The 20632-nt window shown below is 33.6% G+C and overlaps 2 protein-coding genes across 3 annotated transcripts in view; both read right to left on the bottom strand.

Moving 5' to 3' along the window:
* The window catches only part of LOC118203868 (cell adhesion molecule Dscam1-like), a 123114-nt gene that overhangs the window by 78316 nt on the left and 24166 nt on the right, over window positions 1-20632 (bottom strand). The gene's annotated exons all lie outside the window — the stretch shown is intronic.
* Window positions 8325-19333, bottom strand: LOC118203866 (cell adhesion molecule Dscam2-like). The gene is made up of 3 exons (XM_035376166.2): window positions 19085-19333; window positions 9984-10265; window positions 8325-8455 (listed from the first exon to the last, which is right to left on the bottom strand). The coding sequence occupies exons 1-3, from the start codon at window positions 19149-19151 to the stop codon at window positions 8325-8327; spliced, it is 480 nt and encodes a 159-aa protein (XP_035232057.1). The 5' UTR covers window positions 19152-19333.

Here is a 20632-nt window from a genome sequence, read left to right as displayed (position 1 = left end):
AAATAGCAAGAGCCCACATAGAACGATCACGTAGCGCCACATATCGGAGAAAAGTATAATTTTTATATTCCGAAATAAAATCGAATTTTCAAACCAGTTTTATACCTATATACCTAAATAACAGAAATAATAACGTTTAATACGCAATAAATATATAAAAAGTAATCAATTATACCACTTAGTATAGGAATAAAAATTAACATTAAGGCATTCATTTCTTGCAAACATACTCAGAGCGTGTTCTGATACAACATAAAATATATATTTAGTAACAGACTGCTTGAAATAAAGCTTTATTAACCTAAATAATACCAAAAAATGATTATATAAGGTTTCAAAATGCAAATTTTTCTTATGCTATAAAAGTAATAAATGAAATGTATAATAATTTCTAGCGTACACGAATTTATACAAAAATAATTATGCTTAAATGTCTATAAAGATGAAAACATTCTTAATGTATTTTTTACTCGGCAAATGTAAAATTTTTAAGGCTTAACCTTTAACAAATTTTTCACTAATATATAGTGTTCAGATTAAAATATATTCAAGTTTATATTAAACATAATCTTTAAATTCACATCATAAGCACATACATAAAGAGGCTGAAAGTAGCCCCTAAATTATCGAAGTACGTAGATTCATAAAAAGGCGTTAATACGCAGAGATAATGAAACAATTCCGCTATAACCGAAAATATATTTTTATCAAACCATGTATTCACTAATTATAAGTTAATTACATAACTGATTTATATCTTTAATAAAGTAATAAAAATACGCTTTCAAGAAAAGTAAAATCAGAAAGGCAATATTAATTAAAATGTAAGCACAGATATTTATAATTATTTAAGCATTTTCCTTTCAAAGCTTTTACCTTTTAAAAGCAGCATATTCCTAGGGCGTTATGACATAGTTAATCAAGATAACAATTCAGCTTTGTTAGTGCAACCGCTATATTAAAATTTAAATAATTTTAAGCAAAGGAGAATCAAGGGTAATATACCAAGATTTTTTTGAAGCCGATCCAGGGCATGGAAATTTTGGTATTTAAAAATTAAAATTACTGTACCTTTATTATTATTATTATTCAATTGCTCACATATTGTACTGAAACTTTCCAACGATAACTACCCACAGTTCCGAGGTGTTGACTTTACAGGCTATAACTCTCAATGGTGTTACTGATGTTTATCCATATTATCATGTTTTATTTATGTTCTCAGAAATACTGGTCACTTTCAAAAATGTTCATCTGTAGGAAACAGCAGCCATCAGAGATTTCATTGCATTTATTATAAAACTGTACTTTTTATCAGTAAACAAAGTTTAATTATTAATTTAATAAAACTCAAAGAAAAATATAACGCTCTAAAAATGGATAAAATACATGTCTGTTTCTCTTAATTTCAGTTTTCAGTTCAGACAATCATTTAATTTAATAACGAATCTCTGCTTTCTAAATGCAACATTTCATTTGACAAGAATTTATTTTCGAATAGCTGTTTTCTCGCCAAAATTATTTCTTTCAAAAGTTCAGCTTTCTACGTCGTTTTCCATAGAGCATTTTCTAAAAATGCTGCGTTTGAAATTCTGTAAATAATTGCTTTTACTGTGCTTTCTTCTAAAAGCAAGAATTAGAAGCCTAAATTTCCTTTCACAAACAATTCTTCCGATAAATGGCTTCTTCTCAAACCATTCTTTTTAAATGTTCTATAGATAAAACGCAAATGAAAACGCTCGATTATTTTCCTACTATATACATTTCTGATACCACAAAAAGAAGCTCTATGATGGCATGGAAAGTTACTAATAAAAATTTTCTTGACTCATTTTAAAATGAGAAATAATGTTTGCAGAATCCAGGACACACATCTCCATGGGGTGCACAACGGGCCCGCGACTGCTCTGCACAACCCTGGATATTTGGTAACTTTAGTCGGTGGTTTCAGAAACTTCATAGTTATAAACCAACTTCGCATGCAGATCGAAAAACTCTGAATTCGATTCTCAATCTGACTTTTACATCTTCGGTAAAAACGAAGTAATATTTAATTATGTGTGCATCGCTTCATATCTACAAGAGAAAACATTTTAAGAAACAAGTCTGTTACCATCTATCGCTCGGTGCGCTGCGTCTTCGGCTCAATAATATAATGTTATTAATAGCACTTCAAACGCATATTTCTGTAAATGCATTCCCAATTGTAAATCAGTGGGGTGCCTTATACCCTTGGGTCATGAATACTGTAAGGAATATCAGAAGAGGGAAATAGAAATATCGAAATTTGTATAGAAGATATATCAGAATGTTGAGAAGAAACTCATAACATGGGAGGGTGAAAATATGCAAAACAGTTCAACAATGAAATAAAATGAAAGGAAATGCGAGAAAAAACTATGTACAAAGAAATTTCACGCATACATATAAGGAAAAATTGGGATATATATACAATATGTACAATAACAATGCAGAGAGAAGATCATATTGAAGTTGGGAAATTAGTGTTGAATGAGTGGACCCCAAAAAGCAGAAGATGTTTGCCTTCGTTGAGTATTTTGTAACTGTAAGAGTTAGAGGTATTTAAATATCCACTGTTAAGAGCTTTTCTGTAGAAGTTTATATTAATTTTATTTAGAAAACTGTTTAAGTTATCGATTCTTCAATTTTCGTGAAGGCGTTGTTTTACTGGCAAGATACTGGGCATTTGTAACTATTCGCAAATATTTATTTTGAACATCAATAAATTGTTTATCATAAATAACTTTGATTTGTACTATTGCAAAATTAAACTACTGGATACAATATATTAGGCATAACCAAAATATTACAAATGACAATAGATACGTACGGACATTATTTGCAATTTAAAAGGAAAAACATATTGTCCCTTTAAATTGAATAAACACTATTATATAAATATTTTGGGTTATAAAATTAATAAAACAAAAAAAAAAACAGTGAAAGAGATTGAAATAATTATAAAACGATATAATAGTGAGTGGAATTTATTGACTCAGAGTGATCATCTGAATGTTTTAGTAAATACTTTTCCTACAAATTTTCATAAGTACTGATACACTCACATCACATTAATACTACAGAACGTTCATCTCAAAGTTAAATCATAGTTTTGACAATAGAGAAGGTATATGGTGCTGCTTTGAAGCGGAATGATAGTAAACAAGGAAAAGTTTTGGTTTATAGTGTATTGGTAGGTGAACATTATGTAATGTAGTTACGAAAAGCGAATCGCGGAAGAATTCAGTACGTGATTAATTGTTGTGACTATTAGTTTTCAGATACTTCTTACTATGTAAAATTCCCTTATGCCAATCTACAAATAATGGCTAAAAAGATTCCAGTGTCACTCATGCAAAGATTTATTTTCACCTTGAATCATTCATGCATTATGCATTGAATATTTTTAACACATGTGATCAATGACAAACTAACTTGTACTGAAGTAAAACATTACATATATTAGAATGTCTGATGAATATAATAGTACACATAAAAGATATGTAATCTTTTCTAGCATATTTATTCGTATACGCAGTATGTACACACTTTTTTTAATAATAATTAAGTAAGATTTAGTATAAAACTTAAAACGATCAATTGATCATTTAAATACGGTAAATTGAGGTGCCTTCTTCAGCCTACCACTATACAAATCTAGAAAAAACATCGAATAATGAAACCTTTCTTGGATTACAATGAAGCTATTATTTTTCGTATAAAAATAACTAGATGTATTTTAACACGAAGCAAGTGTAAAATGATGAAAAGAGTTTGGGTGAATGAAACAGTTAATTTTTCAGTTTGTTAAATTTAATTTATTAGTAAAACATTTTTTGTAATATTGAATCTTTTTAAATATTAATTTAAATTTTTCTGTCTTTTATTAAAGTATCAAAAGGGAAGCGTAGACTCATACACGTATGCTCCAGGCACGAAAGCTCCGGAAAGAGTGGCTCCAGACTCACACACGAAATCTGTTCTCATATTTCGTGAACTAGTCCTGTTTGAGTACATCTGATTCTTATGTAATTGTGAAATTCATTTTAAAATTTCCAGCATAAGCATAGCCAAGTGCATCATTCATCTTCATATTAGTACATCATTGACGTTTTACGGAAATTTTAAATAAACGAATTTATGTTACGAACTCAGAATGTTTTCAATCAAGTATGCTTACTATCAATATTATATATGTGCCCATTATTTCCTTATACGTTATTAGTTACATAGCTTTCCATATGATTATCCGATATTTTACACATGAAAAAAGAAAGCCATTGGGGAACGCAAAACACCTAAATACACAATAGTCGCAACTCACACATACATATTTTACCAAGGATTTCTAATATTTTCTGATTCCAAACTTTAACATATCTGTACAAAACTAATGTAATTATTTTTACAATTCATTCAAAACGATACATTTACGAAGTATTTTATTTAGAAAGCTCAAATCAATAGTTTGTCAAAGATCTGCTATAGCAGGAAAGGTATTATTGAGCTTATTTGAAAAGCTCACGATAACAAATATAACGAATTTTTATTTAAAAAGACAAGCCATAAATGCAGCGAATAAAAATTAAAGAAAATAAAAACTTAGATACGGTATAAGAATTCTCACTAAGATTAAATAACTCGTTTATTCCAAAATATATATCACAAACGTGGCAGATAATATAAAATCATAACAAATACTTAACAAATAGAAAAACCCTTAATAGGCATTCAAGTATACTACATAACATGAATCTTCCTTAGCACATGGCTCATAAATTACACATATAAATAAATATACCGATAACTGCATTTCTTTTACTCACCGCGTACTGATATAGCAATTAATTTTTTGAGTGTCTGTCCAAATCCATTGTCTGCTTCACAGATGTAAGATCCTTTCATGGATGCTTCTGCCTTGTTAATGATGAGAGATCCTGATGGTGAGACCCGAAAAGCCGCCGAAAGATCATTGGATATAAAATCGGTACTTTTATCACCTATAAAAGGGAATAACAAATAATAGTTTTATATTTTACAGAGAACTTTCTGTATAACTAAATCCCAGCGATCGAGGGGTAAAGTTGCTGAACACTAGTAGCTCGGTCTGAGTTTCGAATCCTGTGAACGGGCTGCTGCACGGGCGTTTTCGTGTTTTTCCCTATGTGTAACGTGTATACGAGTCTGTTTCTCCTAGAAAGTCCCCCATGAAGGCATTCCTTCCTTAAGGCAGATAACCCTCATACAGAGTGCTTTGCCATAATCGAATTAACCAAACCTTCTAGCTAAAACATACTTCAGTTTTACGTTTATGCCAGACAAGATGCTTTTAATATTTAATATCTTCACTTTAAGCATGAAATCTACACTGACTACCAACAAGTATTTGGACACCTGTGTTAGAAAAGAAAAACTAACTTTATTCAAAATCAATAGTTGGTAGAGCCTCCACGAGAGGTACTTACAGCGTGGACCCTCCGGGGCATACTTTCCACAAGTCTTTGTATGACAGCTAGTGGTATTTTCTTCCACTCGGCTTGGAGAAGACATAGAAGTTCCTTCACCGATTTTGCACGGGTAGCGCACCCCTGAATTCGGCAATGCAACTCGTCCCAGAGGTTCTCGATAGGGTTCAGGTCTGGACTCTGGGCAGGCCAGTCCATTCGATGAATTCCATCGGCACCATACCAAGCCTTGGTTAACGTCGAAACATGACAACTGGCATTGTCGTCCTGAAAGTAACAGGGGTCCAACCCGTAAAACTGCCACAACGTAGGCAGCACAATGTCATCCAAAATAGTGCAGTAGGCATCGGAGTTGAGCTTACCATGAATGGGGTCCAAGGGTCCCAGCCCATACTAGGAGAAACACCCCCAGACCATAATTCCACCTCCGCCGAACTTGACTGTTGGCACAATGCATTCTGGCAGGAGACGTTCTCCAGGTAGACGCCAGACCCAGACCCTGCCATCCGAACGGTAAAGGGTGAACCTTGATTCGTCACTCCAAAGAACCCGCTTCCACTGACACTGATCTACGGACCAATTTCGATGTGCTTTGCACCCCATTAACCGAGCAGCGCGGTTGGACTTTGTGATCAAAAGCTTATGAGCAGCAGCACGACCATGAAAACCAAGCAGATGTGCTTCCTTACTGATGATATTCATTGAAACAATACTCCCGGATGCCTGTTGAAACTCCTCGCGGATGAGGGCCATCGGTTGGGTGCGGTTTTTCCTAATTTCTCTGGACAGCACTCGTCGGTCTCTATCTCCCAGTTTCGTTGGTCTGCCGACTCGGGGCACATCCCGACAATCACCGCTCACCTTCCACTTCTTAAGGACATAGGCCACTGTCGATTTTGGGCGCTTCAAATCGCTAGATATGTCCCTTAAAGATCGGCCACATTTGTGATACCCGATAATTATACCTTTCTCGAAATCAGAGAGCTCCGAACTGCGAGGTATCTTGCATGCGACTAAAGCTGATGCGGTTTCCTACACGATATATACCGTCGGAGTACGTGACGTACCTTAGGACCGCAGATATCGTCATTTGCATAGGTGTCTAAATACTTATTGGTAGTCAGTGTATAATCAAAGATGATGTGAAGTTTAAAATTTTAGAAATACGGATGACAGAAATTTTCTTTAGATCTTTGTCATCTGACGTCAGATTCTACACCATTCTATGGTCTTTCACATATTTATAATACTCACTATCCGTCTAAACAGATAATTGACGATTCAGTAGAAAGTTACCAGGAATGAGTCTAAGTAAATACAATGCGTTTTAAGATTATGTTCAACAATTACATTATTTTCGACCCTTAATTGCTTCTAACAATTCATAAGTTACTAACCGCTAAGAATGAGAAAAAGGTTCCATAGATGTTTGAGCTTTTAATTGCTGCTAATGGAAATATTAAATCAGTTAGCAATATTAGGTTGATTTGTAATATTTTGACAACTTGACTGCTGAATGAAAACAGTATATAGCATTAAATCATACTTTTTCTCAAATTAATCTCCAACAAAATTAAGGCATTTCTCCATATATTTTCAACTTTCCGAAACACATTGAAAAGGAACTTAGAATATTAGTATGCCGACAAGATCTAGGAAATGAAATGCTAAACAAAACCCATTTGGTATTTGGGGAACCTCATAGCAGCAACTCAGCACCATAATTCTACACATTTTGTATTGATAATCACTTCATTCCTAAGCTTTCTGTAAATTTTAGAGCCGGGTAAAATGTGTGTCCTTTTCAGTAGAATAACGCCTTGCACTTCTTCATGATACCGAAACTTCAATAAACGCACTGCAGTTGTATTAACATATACAGAATTTGTAAAATGCTTCTGTTTATGGTGTACAATTGCATACGAGCAGATATTCATAGCTAAGCACAAATAAACATGTAAATAAATAAATTTAAATAAACAAATTAATTAAATAATTCGTATATATGTGTATAAGATGTAACAGCTTATGGGGTGATAGAACATAGCAAAAAGTAAACATTTTCATAATACAGTTAATGGAATGTAAAATATGAACGTGGAAACACAGTAAATATAAAGAACACATATAATTGTCATTTTAATCAGGAACATTAGCCTCGTGGTCGCTTTAATCCAAGTGATTTAAAATTTAATCTCTATTAGTCAAATTACGATTATCCGAGGTAACTGAGGCCTAATTACCCCGGATTATCGAGGTTTTATACTGTATCTAAATCAGAATAATAGCTTTACTATTATTCTTGCAAACTTTTGACTATTCTAGAAGTCTACACAATTAGGTTAGGTTAGGTTAGGCTATTTAATTACGGCAAAGCCTCGAAGGCTATTTGCCTAAGGGAAGGGATGTCTTCGTGGAGAACTTTCTAAGGGAAACTGGCTCGTATACACGCTACACATGGGGAAAATCACGAAAACACCTATGCAGCCAGCCCGTTCACGGGATTCGAACCTCGGACCGAACTACCAGCGTTCAGCGACTTGACCGCTCCACCGTTGGTGGGCCAAGTCTACACAATTCTATCCTATAGCAGCAATTCGTTATATTATATTACCTTTCATGAGTTAAAGTGCTATGATTGCTTTAAAATTTCTTAACTGTGTCATATCATTTGTGTTTCTGTCTGATATTTCTAATAATATAAATCATTTCAGAAATTATGAGTTATATCATAATGGTTTATAGATGATAATTATAAATAAGTCTAAATTTCCTTATTAAGTATTTTAATTAAAGTAAACAGAAATCTATGTACTCTATTTAATTACTTTTCAAAAACTATTTAAGCAACTTAACTATGATCCACTTTATCACAGGTACTGGAACTCCAGATGCTGCGCATTCAATTGTTAAACTTTCACCTTCTTGTATGAATACATCCTTGGGTTCATTTAGCCATTCGGGAGGAGCTAGAAAAAGTATCACCATTTTTATATGTCTATAAACACGCTCAAATTATAAATAAAAACTAAAAACGCATTGTCATTACTCTAGAAGTAGCCTTGCCAATGTTTCGGATTTTATTCAGAGTTTTCACCATTCTCGAATATATTTCACTAGTAAAATTTTCTAAATTAATGTGCACTACTTTCGTTATCTAAAGTAGATTTCTACATTTCGACATTCAAAAGCATAAATACTTAAAAAGATAATAAATAAATAATATTGTAGAGCATTTATCAATTTTTAAATCCCAGTTGCAAATCACTTCTAGATCTGAAATTTTCAATTGGCTAAACAGAATCTTAATTTGAATTATTTCCATGAATTTATGTATTTCGTTTATATTAAGTATTTACTTTTCTCAGATGAAATGAGTAGAGGCTCGAAAGAAATGGCTTACGAGGTAAAATTATTAATTAATTGAAATCTGCACAATATGGGGAAATCTCAGTTATTCGCAAATTATGAATATACCTTCTTAAGTCAACGTTCAAGTAATCGGACTTTGCATTTAGCGCTTTACAGTTTTGTTTTGCCCCGGTGTCATAATTTGGCTCTCTTCAGACAGAGCCTTTCACATTGGCCTGAGCTAACACAGTCGATACTATGCATCAATTAGCTTCGTTATAGGTGAAGTTAAAATTTTCTGACTGGCTCCCTTGCATATAAAAATTAGTTTTCTCGAAGCCGTGAAAATTATTAGATATAAGAAATGAGTTGTAGTTAATGAATATTCTAAAAACCAGATAACAACACAATTGTTAGTCTTTAAAAAAATCTATTATTATGTTTTTATCAAAATAATATGTTATTTTATCAAAATAACATATCGACGAGATATTTTGTAAATTATATATATATGTATATGCGTTATGAATACGTTCATCGTTGAAGGATTAGGAATTTAAATATAGGCACATGAGCATGCTACAATTTAATAACAGTACACGTTATTAAATTTGTAGTAGCAATAAGATTTGCATATTTTCATTAAATTTGCCATTTTGCGGTTATGTAAAACCGATGAGAATGTTCAGCGTTTACTCAGCGTATTCAAATTAAAATCAGTAATAAAAAAGTTTTTATCTTAAATATCAATAATTTTTCATCAAAAAGATTTATATCTTTATTTTCCCTCTTGTAACGCATGTTGGACACACGCAATTTTAATACAACATTTTTCTTTATCCGGGATACAGAAATAACATTTTAGAATAGCCTGATAAATTATATTGACTTCTCATATTTTCATTAATTTATAGATTAGCAGTAATTTTGTTAATTTATATGCTACGTGTAAAGAAACCCTACTCACCCTGCAGAACAAAATAACTATACGGCAATCATAGAAGTTTAGATTTTTATTTAGTTTATAATTATAGTTTCTGTATACGAAAAATATTTTATGACATTTTTTAAAAATTTGTGACTTATAACATTAAGGTAAGAGGGTTTTAATGTTTGATAAACAAATGAAAACTCAAAGCCTTTTACCTGTTACTGTTAGGCTTGCAGTGAACTGATCATTGCCATACGCATTAGTTGCTATACAAGCATAATTTCCGGAGCTTTTTGCTGTAACGGTTTCTATGACTAAATATGAAGAATCTCTAAGAGACTGTATATCTACACTGGACGATTTCGTTATATCTTGGCCATCTTTCGTCCACTGAAAGTCTACAGGTCTGTCTCCAGATCTGATATTACAAACAGCACTTCCTCTTTCTCCTTCCTTGAGGGCAGGTGGAAACATGAAAGGAGCAACAACTGGAGCATCTGGTTAAAAAACATCGTTATCGTTTTTTTCATTTAAACAAAGATATAGGAAACCTATAATGTAACTCCTTTCAATTTTTTAAGAATTTTGAAGGAGGTGAATATGTATACATATGTTTATTTGGTAACACATCTTTGTTTAGCAATTACATAAAATTTATTTTATGGCAGAAGATGAATGCATGAATATTTAAAAATTATGGTATCTTTAAAGAGTTACTGTAGGTTTTCGCTGGAGTAATTTTGCAAAATTACAGCCTTTTGATCAGAAATAAAAATTTTTAATGTTACTAAAAGATTCTATAAATTTGCTTTCTTGGAAATTTTATGCTTTTTTATTTCAAATATTAATAATAAATATTTGAGTACAATTATTTTTAAATGTTTTAAATCAGAACCAAAAAGAGAAATTATTATTTGATGTAGCCTGACTAAATTATTGCTATGACATTTGTTTTAAAGTTACAGCTTATCTTAATGTTTAAACAGTTATGCCAATCTTCCTTTGAATCTTTTTCTTCAGTTATATGAATACCATTACATATTGTTTCAAATTCTTGTATTTTTAACTATCATGACAATATCTGCTATTATAATTTCAAACGTATCGTAGTTTTAGCAGCTCTCTGTACTACATACGGATTTTGTTAAATAACGGCCAATCTTAAAGCTAGGCACTTGTATATTAATCCAAAGTTAGTTTTAGTTAGAGTTTTATTAGTAGTTTTATATTCTTACGTTCAGACCACAAGTGGTTGGTTGGTCTCTGTATTCCGAAGTTCCGGAAATCTCTGTAAAGATAGAAAAATAAAGGGTTTCTTATACCTTTCCCGTGTGTATTGTCTACTTCACAATTTATTGAACATAGCTTGAGTAAGCTCCCTGTTCCGAGTCAGGACAGTTCATGTTTCCAAAGCAAGTTAAGAGGAACACAAGTCCTGATAGTGGCCCCCGACGAAGAATAACCATGGCCGAGTTTCAAGAAGAACCTGTGATGCCTGCAGAAGCGGCTCAGAATCCAGAAATGCCAGCTGCCGCCCTGGAAGGATTTGGTTACATCGTCCAGACCATGCGCGCATCGATGAAACCAGAAGCAACATTCAATGGAAACTCACCGGTAACCAGATTTTTGGAAAAATTGGATGACCACTTCATGCTGTATCCAGTCCATGAGTTCCAGAAAGTCACCTTAGCTACCAGCGCTTTGAGGGGCCAAGCGCTTAATTGGTTCAAATGTATAGGCAGAAACCTCTTGGGTCAAGCGGGAAGTCCCACCTATACTTACGAAAATTTTAAGACTGCCTTAGTAAAAGCCTTCCCCGTCGTAAGAAGTCGCTCAAAATTAGAAGCGGAACTCTTCAGCATATACCAGCAACGAACTGAAAATCTCTCAAGCTTTATTTTAAGAAAAATTCACGTCTTTAAACTCTTGTATGGAAGCCGTCCGGATCCTGAGATAATCCAAGTGATTTTGCCGAGGTTACTTCCCCAAGTACAAGACTTTATTGAATTAAGGAATCCGACTACACTGGAAAAGTTATTTGAGCTAGCAATCCAGTTTGAAAGTAGAAGAACGGCGGACATTGAAAGAAGACGCCAGTATGAGCAAAGAAGCCAATTTGGTGCGCCAAGACCACAGCAAAGGCAAGAACACGGCTACGGAAGCAAATCGAATCAGTGGGCAAGGAAACCTGAGTATCCAAAAACAACCGGCGAACGTCGACAGTTCAATAGTAAGCCAGAAAAAAAAGTCCGAAGGCCAGCGGAAAAAGAAGGAAGGCATGGATAGGAAGAAAGAAAATTTAAACTAAAACGGATTTCTGTTGACGGGAGGGTGCGGAAATCCGAAGGCCAAGAAAACCCCTCTTCCTTCAAGTTAAATACAGTTATTGCGAAAAATTTGACTCTTCCAAAAGATTGAAATTTTGGTGAACAACATCCCAGCCACCGCACTCCTGGATACAGGCGCGCAGTGTTCCTGTGTGGCAGAAGATTTTTTAGGAAGTGTTTCCGTAGATACAGAATATATAATTCGGATAATACGACAGTGTTAGCTGCGCAGGGAGAAAGATGCAAATGCATAGGTAAAATACCATTATATATTCGCATTAAGGACGAGCAAGTAAAGATCATGTTTTTTATGGTAAAAAATCTACAAGTACATGTGATTCTAGGGATAGATTTTCTTTCAGAGGCAGAAGCAACGCTGGATTTTAACCAAGCGTCCTTTAAGCTGACCATGAAACCAGTTCTGGAAGAAAAAAGAGAAGCACCCACATTGAATCTCAACCACCTGCCTACGGGAGAGCAACAAAAAATTCGCCAAGTGGTAAGTGAATTTGCTTCGTTATTTAGTGATATTCCCGGATTTACTCAAGTTGCTAACCATAGTATCGACACAGGAGATTCAATGCCAGTTCGCCACAAGCCGTATCGGTACGATAAGAATAAAGAAAAAATTATAGAGTGGCACATTCGAGATATGTTACGTAAAATGATCATAACGCCCATCTCAAGTAGTTATGCTAGCCCGGCTGTGTTATGTAAGAAAAATAATGACTATCCAGTAACACATACGAAAAGGTGGCGTTTTGCAATTAACTATCCTAAATTAAACTCCATGACTAAATATCCGGTATATCCGTTACCTATTATTGAAGAAATTTTAAGGAACATAACTTCTACGAAATACATGACTACGTTAGACTTAACGACTGGTTATTTTCAAATAGGTGTTAAACCAGAAGATGTCCCTAAGACTGCTTTTAAAACCAAGTCTGGCACTTATGCATTCTTGCGTATGCCATTTGGCATTTCAGGGGCACCGGCAACATTTCAGCGATGTATGGACATTGTGCTAAGGCCTGTTCTAGGAAAGACCACATTTATCTATTTAGACGATATCATTATTACTAGTGATAATCTGGACAAAACATGTACAGGATTTAAGACAGGTGTTTTCATTATTAAATGAAGCCGGTCTAAAAGTTAATATCGAAAAGTGCAAATTTGCAGCCCCTGAATTAAAATACTTAGGTTACAAAATATCTCAGAAAGGAATCGATACGGACGAATCAAAAATAATCGCTGTGCAAAATTATCCGCCGCCAAATACGGCGAAGAAGCTGTCTTCCTTTCTAGGACTTTGTTCATATTATAGGTCCTTTATAAAAGATTTTGCAGCTATCGCTGAGCCATTGTTAAAATTAAAAAGGAAAAAGGCAAGATTCTCATGGACGGCCGAAGCCAATAGTGTTTTTGAAAAATTAAAGCAAACATTAACGCAAGGCCCTGTTTTGAAATTTCCTGAGAACGATGAGAATTTAGAAATTTCAGCGGATGCTTCGGATTATGCGGTAGGAGCTGTACTTTCGCAAAATCAGCAGCCCGTGGCATTTTTTAGTAGAACTTTAAATCAAACACAAAGAAATTATTCCGCGACTGAGAGAGAGGCATTTGCAGTTCTGTTAGCAGTGCAAAAGTTCCGAGTCTATTTTGGAAGGGCGCCAATAACAGTGTACTCTGATCATGCGGCGGTAACTAGATTGTACTCAGGAAAAAACTTATCCCCAAGGTTAATAAGATGGGCACTCAAGTTACAAGAGTATAATTTGGTAATTAAGCACACCCCCAGAAAGGAAAATATCGTAGCAGATGCCCTATCCAGAATAAAAATAGATGAAGAAGGTAATACTGTAAAGGTGGCAATGCTTACAGCATGTACGATACATTCCCGAGAAACTGTAATAACCGAACTGGGTAAGGATTCGGAATTTAAAAATATTTATATTTATTTAAAAGATCCTGAAAATTTTAGCCACCAAGATATTGTGGCGATAAGAAATAGGGCGGCCCACTACGAACTAATAGATGGTCTATTATTTTATACAAAAACTACGAATTCCAACAACGAATTTCGACCTGTTATCCCAGCTAGTCTTAGATTAAATATACTGCAGGAGTTGTACGACTCCCCTTTAGCTTCTCATGCTGGTATTCGAAAAACCATCCAACGCGTACGCGAAGCAATTTATTTTCCTGAGCTTCAAAAGTTAACAAGGGCGTATGTCCAGTCCTGCCCAACATGTCAAGCAGTTAATTATATTAATTTCCGCCCGGCCGGTTTTCTAAATAGCATCAAATCGGAATTTCCAAATGAAATAATTGGCATCGATTTATTGGGCCCTTTCCCATAAAGTCAGTTAAATTAAAGTCGGTATCTCCTTGTTATGGTTGATCATTTTAGTAAGTGGACCGAAATTGTTCCATTAAAACGAGCCTCCGCGAAATTACTTACTGATTCTATTTTAAATAAATATATTTTAAAATACGGGGCGCTCCTAAAAGTGATATCGGATAATGGTCCTCAATTTGTAAGTAATATATTTGAAGACATGTGCCAAAAACTGGGCATACGTCATTTAAAAATGGTCCCGTATCGGCCGCAATCAAATATAGCGGAACGTGTTAATAGAAATATAGTGAAAATTATCCGTAGTTATGTTAAAAATTTTCATAAAAGCTGGGATAACTAATTACGTATTAGCTTTCGCCCTTAGGACCGCAAAACATGATACGACGGGCAAAACTCCTGCTGAGTTATTTTTAGGCAGAAAGATTATAACGCCGTTAGATAAATTATTTTATGTTCAACAAAGAGCCCCAGAATTTAAAATGGGCGATATAGAAAAATTAATTAAAGAAGCAAAAGGACACTGAAGTAGCACAAAGAAAACAAAAGCAGTATGATATGAAATGACGGGGAGTAACTTATAAAGTAGGGGATGAAGTGTTAAAAATTAAACATTCACTTTCTTCAGCACCAGAAGATAAAACTGCCAAATTTTATCCACGATTTGAAGGACCATATTTCATAGAAAAAGTAACTCAGGCTGTAGTGGTGTTAAAAGCCAGGAATGGTGAACCCTGCGCCGCAAACGTTGACCAGATAAAACCATTTTATAATCGTAATAAAATGCCAATATTTCAAGATCTTTTGCAGGATCCGGCACGGCAGGCACAATCTCCAGAGGTGGAACAACGACAATCACAAGGGCAAGCCATGAGTAGAAAGGAGCAATTGAAAAGAAAGTTTCCCCGTTGGAAAACTGAATGTAACAAGAAAAAGAAGCCGTTCCACCGACCAGAAAAGAGAGGGCGCGACTACCCCCAGAATGAAGAAGGGAGAAGTTCGACTAATGCAAAGAGAGCCAGGATAAATGACAGCAACTATAACACGGCTCCAAAACGGAAGATCTACCCATCGGATAGTAGTCTACGCAGCAAATGTCGACGAATTGATGAAGGAAAACCAGCTGCAGATGCAAAGAAGCAAGAAAAGTTTGAGCAGCCAGCAACGAGATCCAGGCAACAACGATAGAGTGTTGTCCCGGTTCCGCCAAGACCAGCTGCCATCAAACGGCCGAGACCACAAGCAGATGCTAAAAAGAAGGTCTTCAAGGGTGACCGAACTGGAAGAAAAAGAAAGCTCATGGTGGAAGGACCGAAGGGCGAACCCGCACAAGACGGAAGAACAACCAGACTGTAGTCTTCGCCAGTTTCCAGGACTTGGCAGAAAAAAGGATGTCTGAATATCACAAAGATAAGTAAAACTTTATGTTACTTTGAAACTTTTACGTTAATTTTTTATTCTTACTGCAAGTGGCAGAATTGAAGAAGTTTCACCTCATGTGAGGCCTACCTTTATGGCCAAAAAGGCGAGAAATGAGTTGTTACCTATTTTGGTATTATGTTTTTCAATTACGCGCGAGTAAAACTAAAATTAATGTATAATAGGAATATGTAAATACTTGAATATTGTAAAAGCATTGATAATCTTTGAGAAAGGTACCTTAAGAAAATTGTAAAAATTATTGTATAAAATTTTATTTAAAAGATTCTGGTAAGAAAGAAGTTTTAGTCTGAAAGACTTTTGAAATGTAGTATTTCAATGTAGAACAATTGGCACTTGCTTGGAAAAGAAAAGAAGTTAAAAAACAATGTACTACTAATGTATGTTTTAAAATGCGTAAAATTAACGGCATGTTAATATGTCCTTATATACAAGGTGAATTGGTATCTTAAGTTAAGAAATACTGTTAAAAGTTAAAAAATACTGTGATATGTTAAAAGTGAAAATATTAGAGTAAGTAAAAGTGAAAATATTAGAGTAATACTGTGATATGTTAAAAGTGAAAATATTAGAGTAATGCCAAAAATTTTAACTTATTGGTGTGACTGTAAAAAGAGCAAATTATTGTGAATATGTGTTAAAGGTTGAATGAATGTAGTTAGGCTCTCTGACGCTACACTTCAGAGTTAGCCACTTTTCAGAATGGTACCTCAGGGTTTAGAGATGAATATAAGGTGTGTTCTGAGGTCTTGTTATGTTGAATTTTAACACGTTAGTGTTTTGATTGCAGACGGTAGTGTTGAACACTTGTACATAGACACGCACGTGTTTGGTGTTTTTCTTTACAACACATGTCAGAGAGCACGGGGAGATAATTAAATAACGTCATGAATGAAATAAGAATTTTAAAAGAGAAATATAAATATTCATGTTACTTGCCATTTGATTGTGTAACATTTCATTAAACTAGTTTTCCTTCCAGATCTCTGGAAGGAACCAGATTCCACTAAGAAACTCCTGTTTATAGATGCAGTACAGATGAAAACTATTTGTCCATGGAGTTGATAATGTAAAAACGACTTTTTTAATTTCTAGATTAGATAATTTCTAGAGAGAAATGTTTGTAAAAGATTGGCCTCGCATTAGATTCTAGAGCTAAAAGTTTTCAACAAGGTCGTTTTAGACCTCAGTTTCAAACTAATTAACTCTGGCGGAAAGTATGTAAGGATCCTAAGTTTTACTAACGTTTATTTTGTTTTAAATCTTTACTATCACTTCTTATTTTCTACTTCCGGGCAGAATTAAAAGCTTTAACTTATTTATGCAAATTTGTCTTGCTAACGCCAAGTACTTAAGTTGCGGCTTTTTGCCAAACAAGAGAGAGGAAAGAGTTATTGCAAGCCGCTTGCCATTTTAGTGTTACTAGTTTTCACTCGGTTGCTGGTTGCCTTCAAGGCCAGAGGTTTAGTCCTCTTGATAATTTCAAACGTATCGTAGTTTTAGCAGCTCTCTGTACTACATACGGATTTTGTTATATAACGGCCAATCTTAAAGCTAGGCACTTGTATATTTAATCCAAAGTTAGTTTTAGTTAGAGTTTTAGTTAGTAGTTTTATATTCTTACGTTCAGACCACAAGTGGTTGGTCTCTGTAAAGATAGAAAAATAAAGGGTTTCGTATACCCTTCCTGTGTGTATTGTCTACTTCACAATTTATTGAACATAGCTTGAGTAAGCTCCCTGTTCCGAATCAGGACAGTTCATGTTTCCAAAGCAAGTTAAGAGGAACACAAGTCCTGATAAACTTAAGTTTTAAAATATAACGAATATTTTAATAATATTCATTTTCAGATTTGTACATTAGTTTGAAGGAAAACGAATCAGTACATTGATGTAAAATATTTTTTTTAATGAATAAATGCAAAAGAAGTTAAAATAACTATTATAAGCACATTTTGGGGAGGAGGTGTCGCAAAACACTGCAATTTTGCATAGAAGTATATTAAATGAAGAGATAGTTTTGTACTTTTTCTTAACAAATATTTGTATATCTGTGCTGATGAAGCACAAACTTATTTAAAGGCTATAAAATATTTTGCGGTTTTCTCCTACTTCAGTGACCATCACAGAAAAGATGCTTTTTAAAAACAATGAGTTCATGAGCATTGCAGGTGTTTTAAATAATTAATTAAACTCCTTAAATGGAAATTTTAAGTGCTATGAATGTGAATTTCATTAAAAAGTTCTGTTTTAAAGTATCATCGTTAAACAAATTTCCTTGAAACATAACATATGTACATACTATCAAAGTTGAATACATTAAGGGGAAAACATTCAGTGCACATGTGTGTGAACTGACATAATTTAATGATTTCAACTTCTGTATTGAAGCATTACCTGCCTATTCCACAGACATCATCATTGGAAATTGCTTTAATTGCAGCACGAAATTTGCAAAATAAACTCCTGTATGTTTGCAACGTGTCTCATGTAAACGATTATGGCTTTCTAGCATTATTTTAACGCTAAATGGCATTTCCTTTACTATAATATGTGCGCTGAAATCCTTCTGAATAAATAAGACTTTAAAAAAATTTGAAAAATTACAAATATAGCCTAATTCTAAACAAGAGAGCTAATTAAAATATTTTGCGATTCTTGATAAATTGCGTCCACTGACCAGAACGGTTATGAAACAAGAAAATATGATAAAAAATAACTTTTCTGCTGCTTGCAGATGCAAGATATCATCCTTTCTTCAGATTTAAAATGAAATCACTAGATTTGGACATATTTAAATGAATGCTTTACATGTGCATATATGCCTATTACATGAGCCTTATATACGAGTATATGTACATATATATACACCCATACAGATATTGTGTCATTTTAGCAAAGTGTTTTCGAAATATATTTCTTTTTTATTTGCATTCTTATTTAATTTTAATTTAATACACACCATTAATACTGCACCTCTGGAAGAATTTCAAATTCATAATTTATTTACAATTATTTATAATAATGTTTATGACAACATTAGAGATATTGATTGCTTGTAGCTACTATCTTTGCTTTAAGTGAAAACATATTTCATATCAAATAATAGTTCAATATAGTGTTAAAAGGAAACACACGCTTAGATAATACGAGTAGCTTATGGCATCAAACTGAAATAAGTTCCTTACCTCCAGCTATAGCGTCACACAGTGCTTCGAACAAGAGTGTGCTGAACCGCCACATGAGTAACATCATGATGTTCTAGTAGACTATGACACTGATCAATGAAGTCGGTAGTTTTTGTTTTTATGTCGTCTGTCTGAACAACAATTTTCAAATTTACAAAAAGCATATAGATCAGGTGCATTTAAGAGGGAAAGTGCAAAACATGGCGAACAGGCAAACAGACTCAATTTGAGATGGTACAGTATCACAGCGCCACATATAGGGAAAAATACGCACATTTTATTAAAAAAATACAAACGAGATAAAGCAATATAAAACAATACAATGCCATTAATAATAAATACAAAATTTCTATAAGTTGCACATAAAATTCACAAATGTCTTCAATAAATTGCGTTTCTTAAAGAAAGTGATTTTTCATACGGATACTTTCTTCGTTTCAAAACCTACCATATTTAGACAACAATGCATTTTTTTAAAAAATAACATTATCAATGCAGAATGTAAAAATTAGCTTTATTAATGACCTACTCTGCAAGTGAAATCTTTCCAGATTATTTACTTCAGATTTTCAGATGAATGCGGGAGCTTTGATGAGCATAGACTAAACATTATTATATGTATTAAAATTGCCACTATAATAAAAATAATACTTTACTTCCTTTGCGTCTATCGAAAATTAGGCTTGATATGAAACACTTTTTGCAAGAATTAAAGACATCCAACAAATTTTTTAAGCTGACATTATCATGTAAAACATTTTGAATAAATATGTAGATGGTAATTCCTTATTGAAAATTCTATTCATTAAAAGAGCTGTTATCAAATAAAATGAAGCAGCTTATTATTTAAAGCAGAGATTCTTAAGAATTCTATCAATATATTGATCATTTTATCAGATAGTTACCCATTAATTTGCTTAAATTTTTATTATATTTTTCATTCTCAAATTAAATAACATATCAAAATTTAGTTTTAATTCATAGACCTTGACTATGAACTCCTAGATCCTCAAGAGCGTATGGGGTCTTGAGGTATTTAAGTAATATCGATTTAATATATATTCACAGTTTCCTTGATCCATTATTTTATCAAATAAGTTTGATGTTCGAAGTATGTTTCACAACCTTCATTTCTTCTTAATTCATACTTCGCTTTTACCACAAGCATTATCTTAAAATGACCCCAAAAAAGAAATATTCTGTTTCTGTAGAATCAGTCAGCAACAATTCACCATTCGTGAGTCAAAATGACAACAGGGATTTGAACGTCGGTTATCCCAGTATAAGATTAAGGCCATACCAGAGAGTGTGAAATAATCTCTATGTCTTTCGAACTTCAGTACTTCACATTTCATAAGTATATTTATTTGAATGAATGTTAAATAGCACCATTTTGTTTTAAATTCTCCGGTTCAATTGAAGAAATTAAAAAAATATGAGGAATTTTTAAAGATGCAAGATCAACTAGAAAAATAAGTGTTTGCAATATGAATATGCCTGCACATATTCTTTCTTTCAGATTTTGCAGTAAGATGCCTTAATACGCGA

This window comes from Stegodyphus dumicola, chromosome 6 (assembly GCF_044657685.1).
Source record: "Stegodyphus dumicola isolate Sdum_Otavi_A_Nest chromosome 6, ASM4465768v1".
Taxonomy (NCBI): domain Eukaryota; kingdom Metazoa; phylum Arthropoda; class Arachnida; order Araneae; family Eresidae; genus Stegodyphus; species Stegodyphus dumicola.
This window is presented reverse-complemented; position numbering and strand designations above follow the sequence as displayed.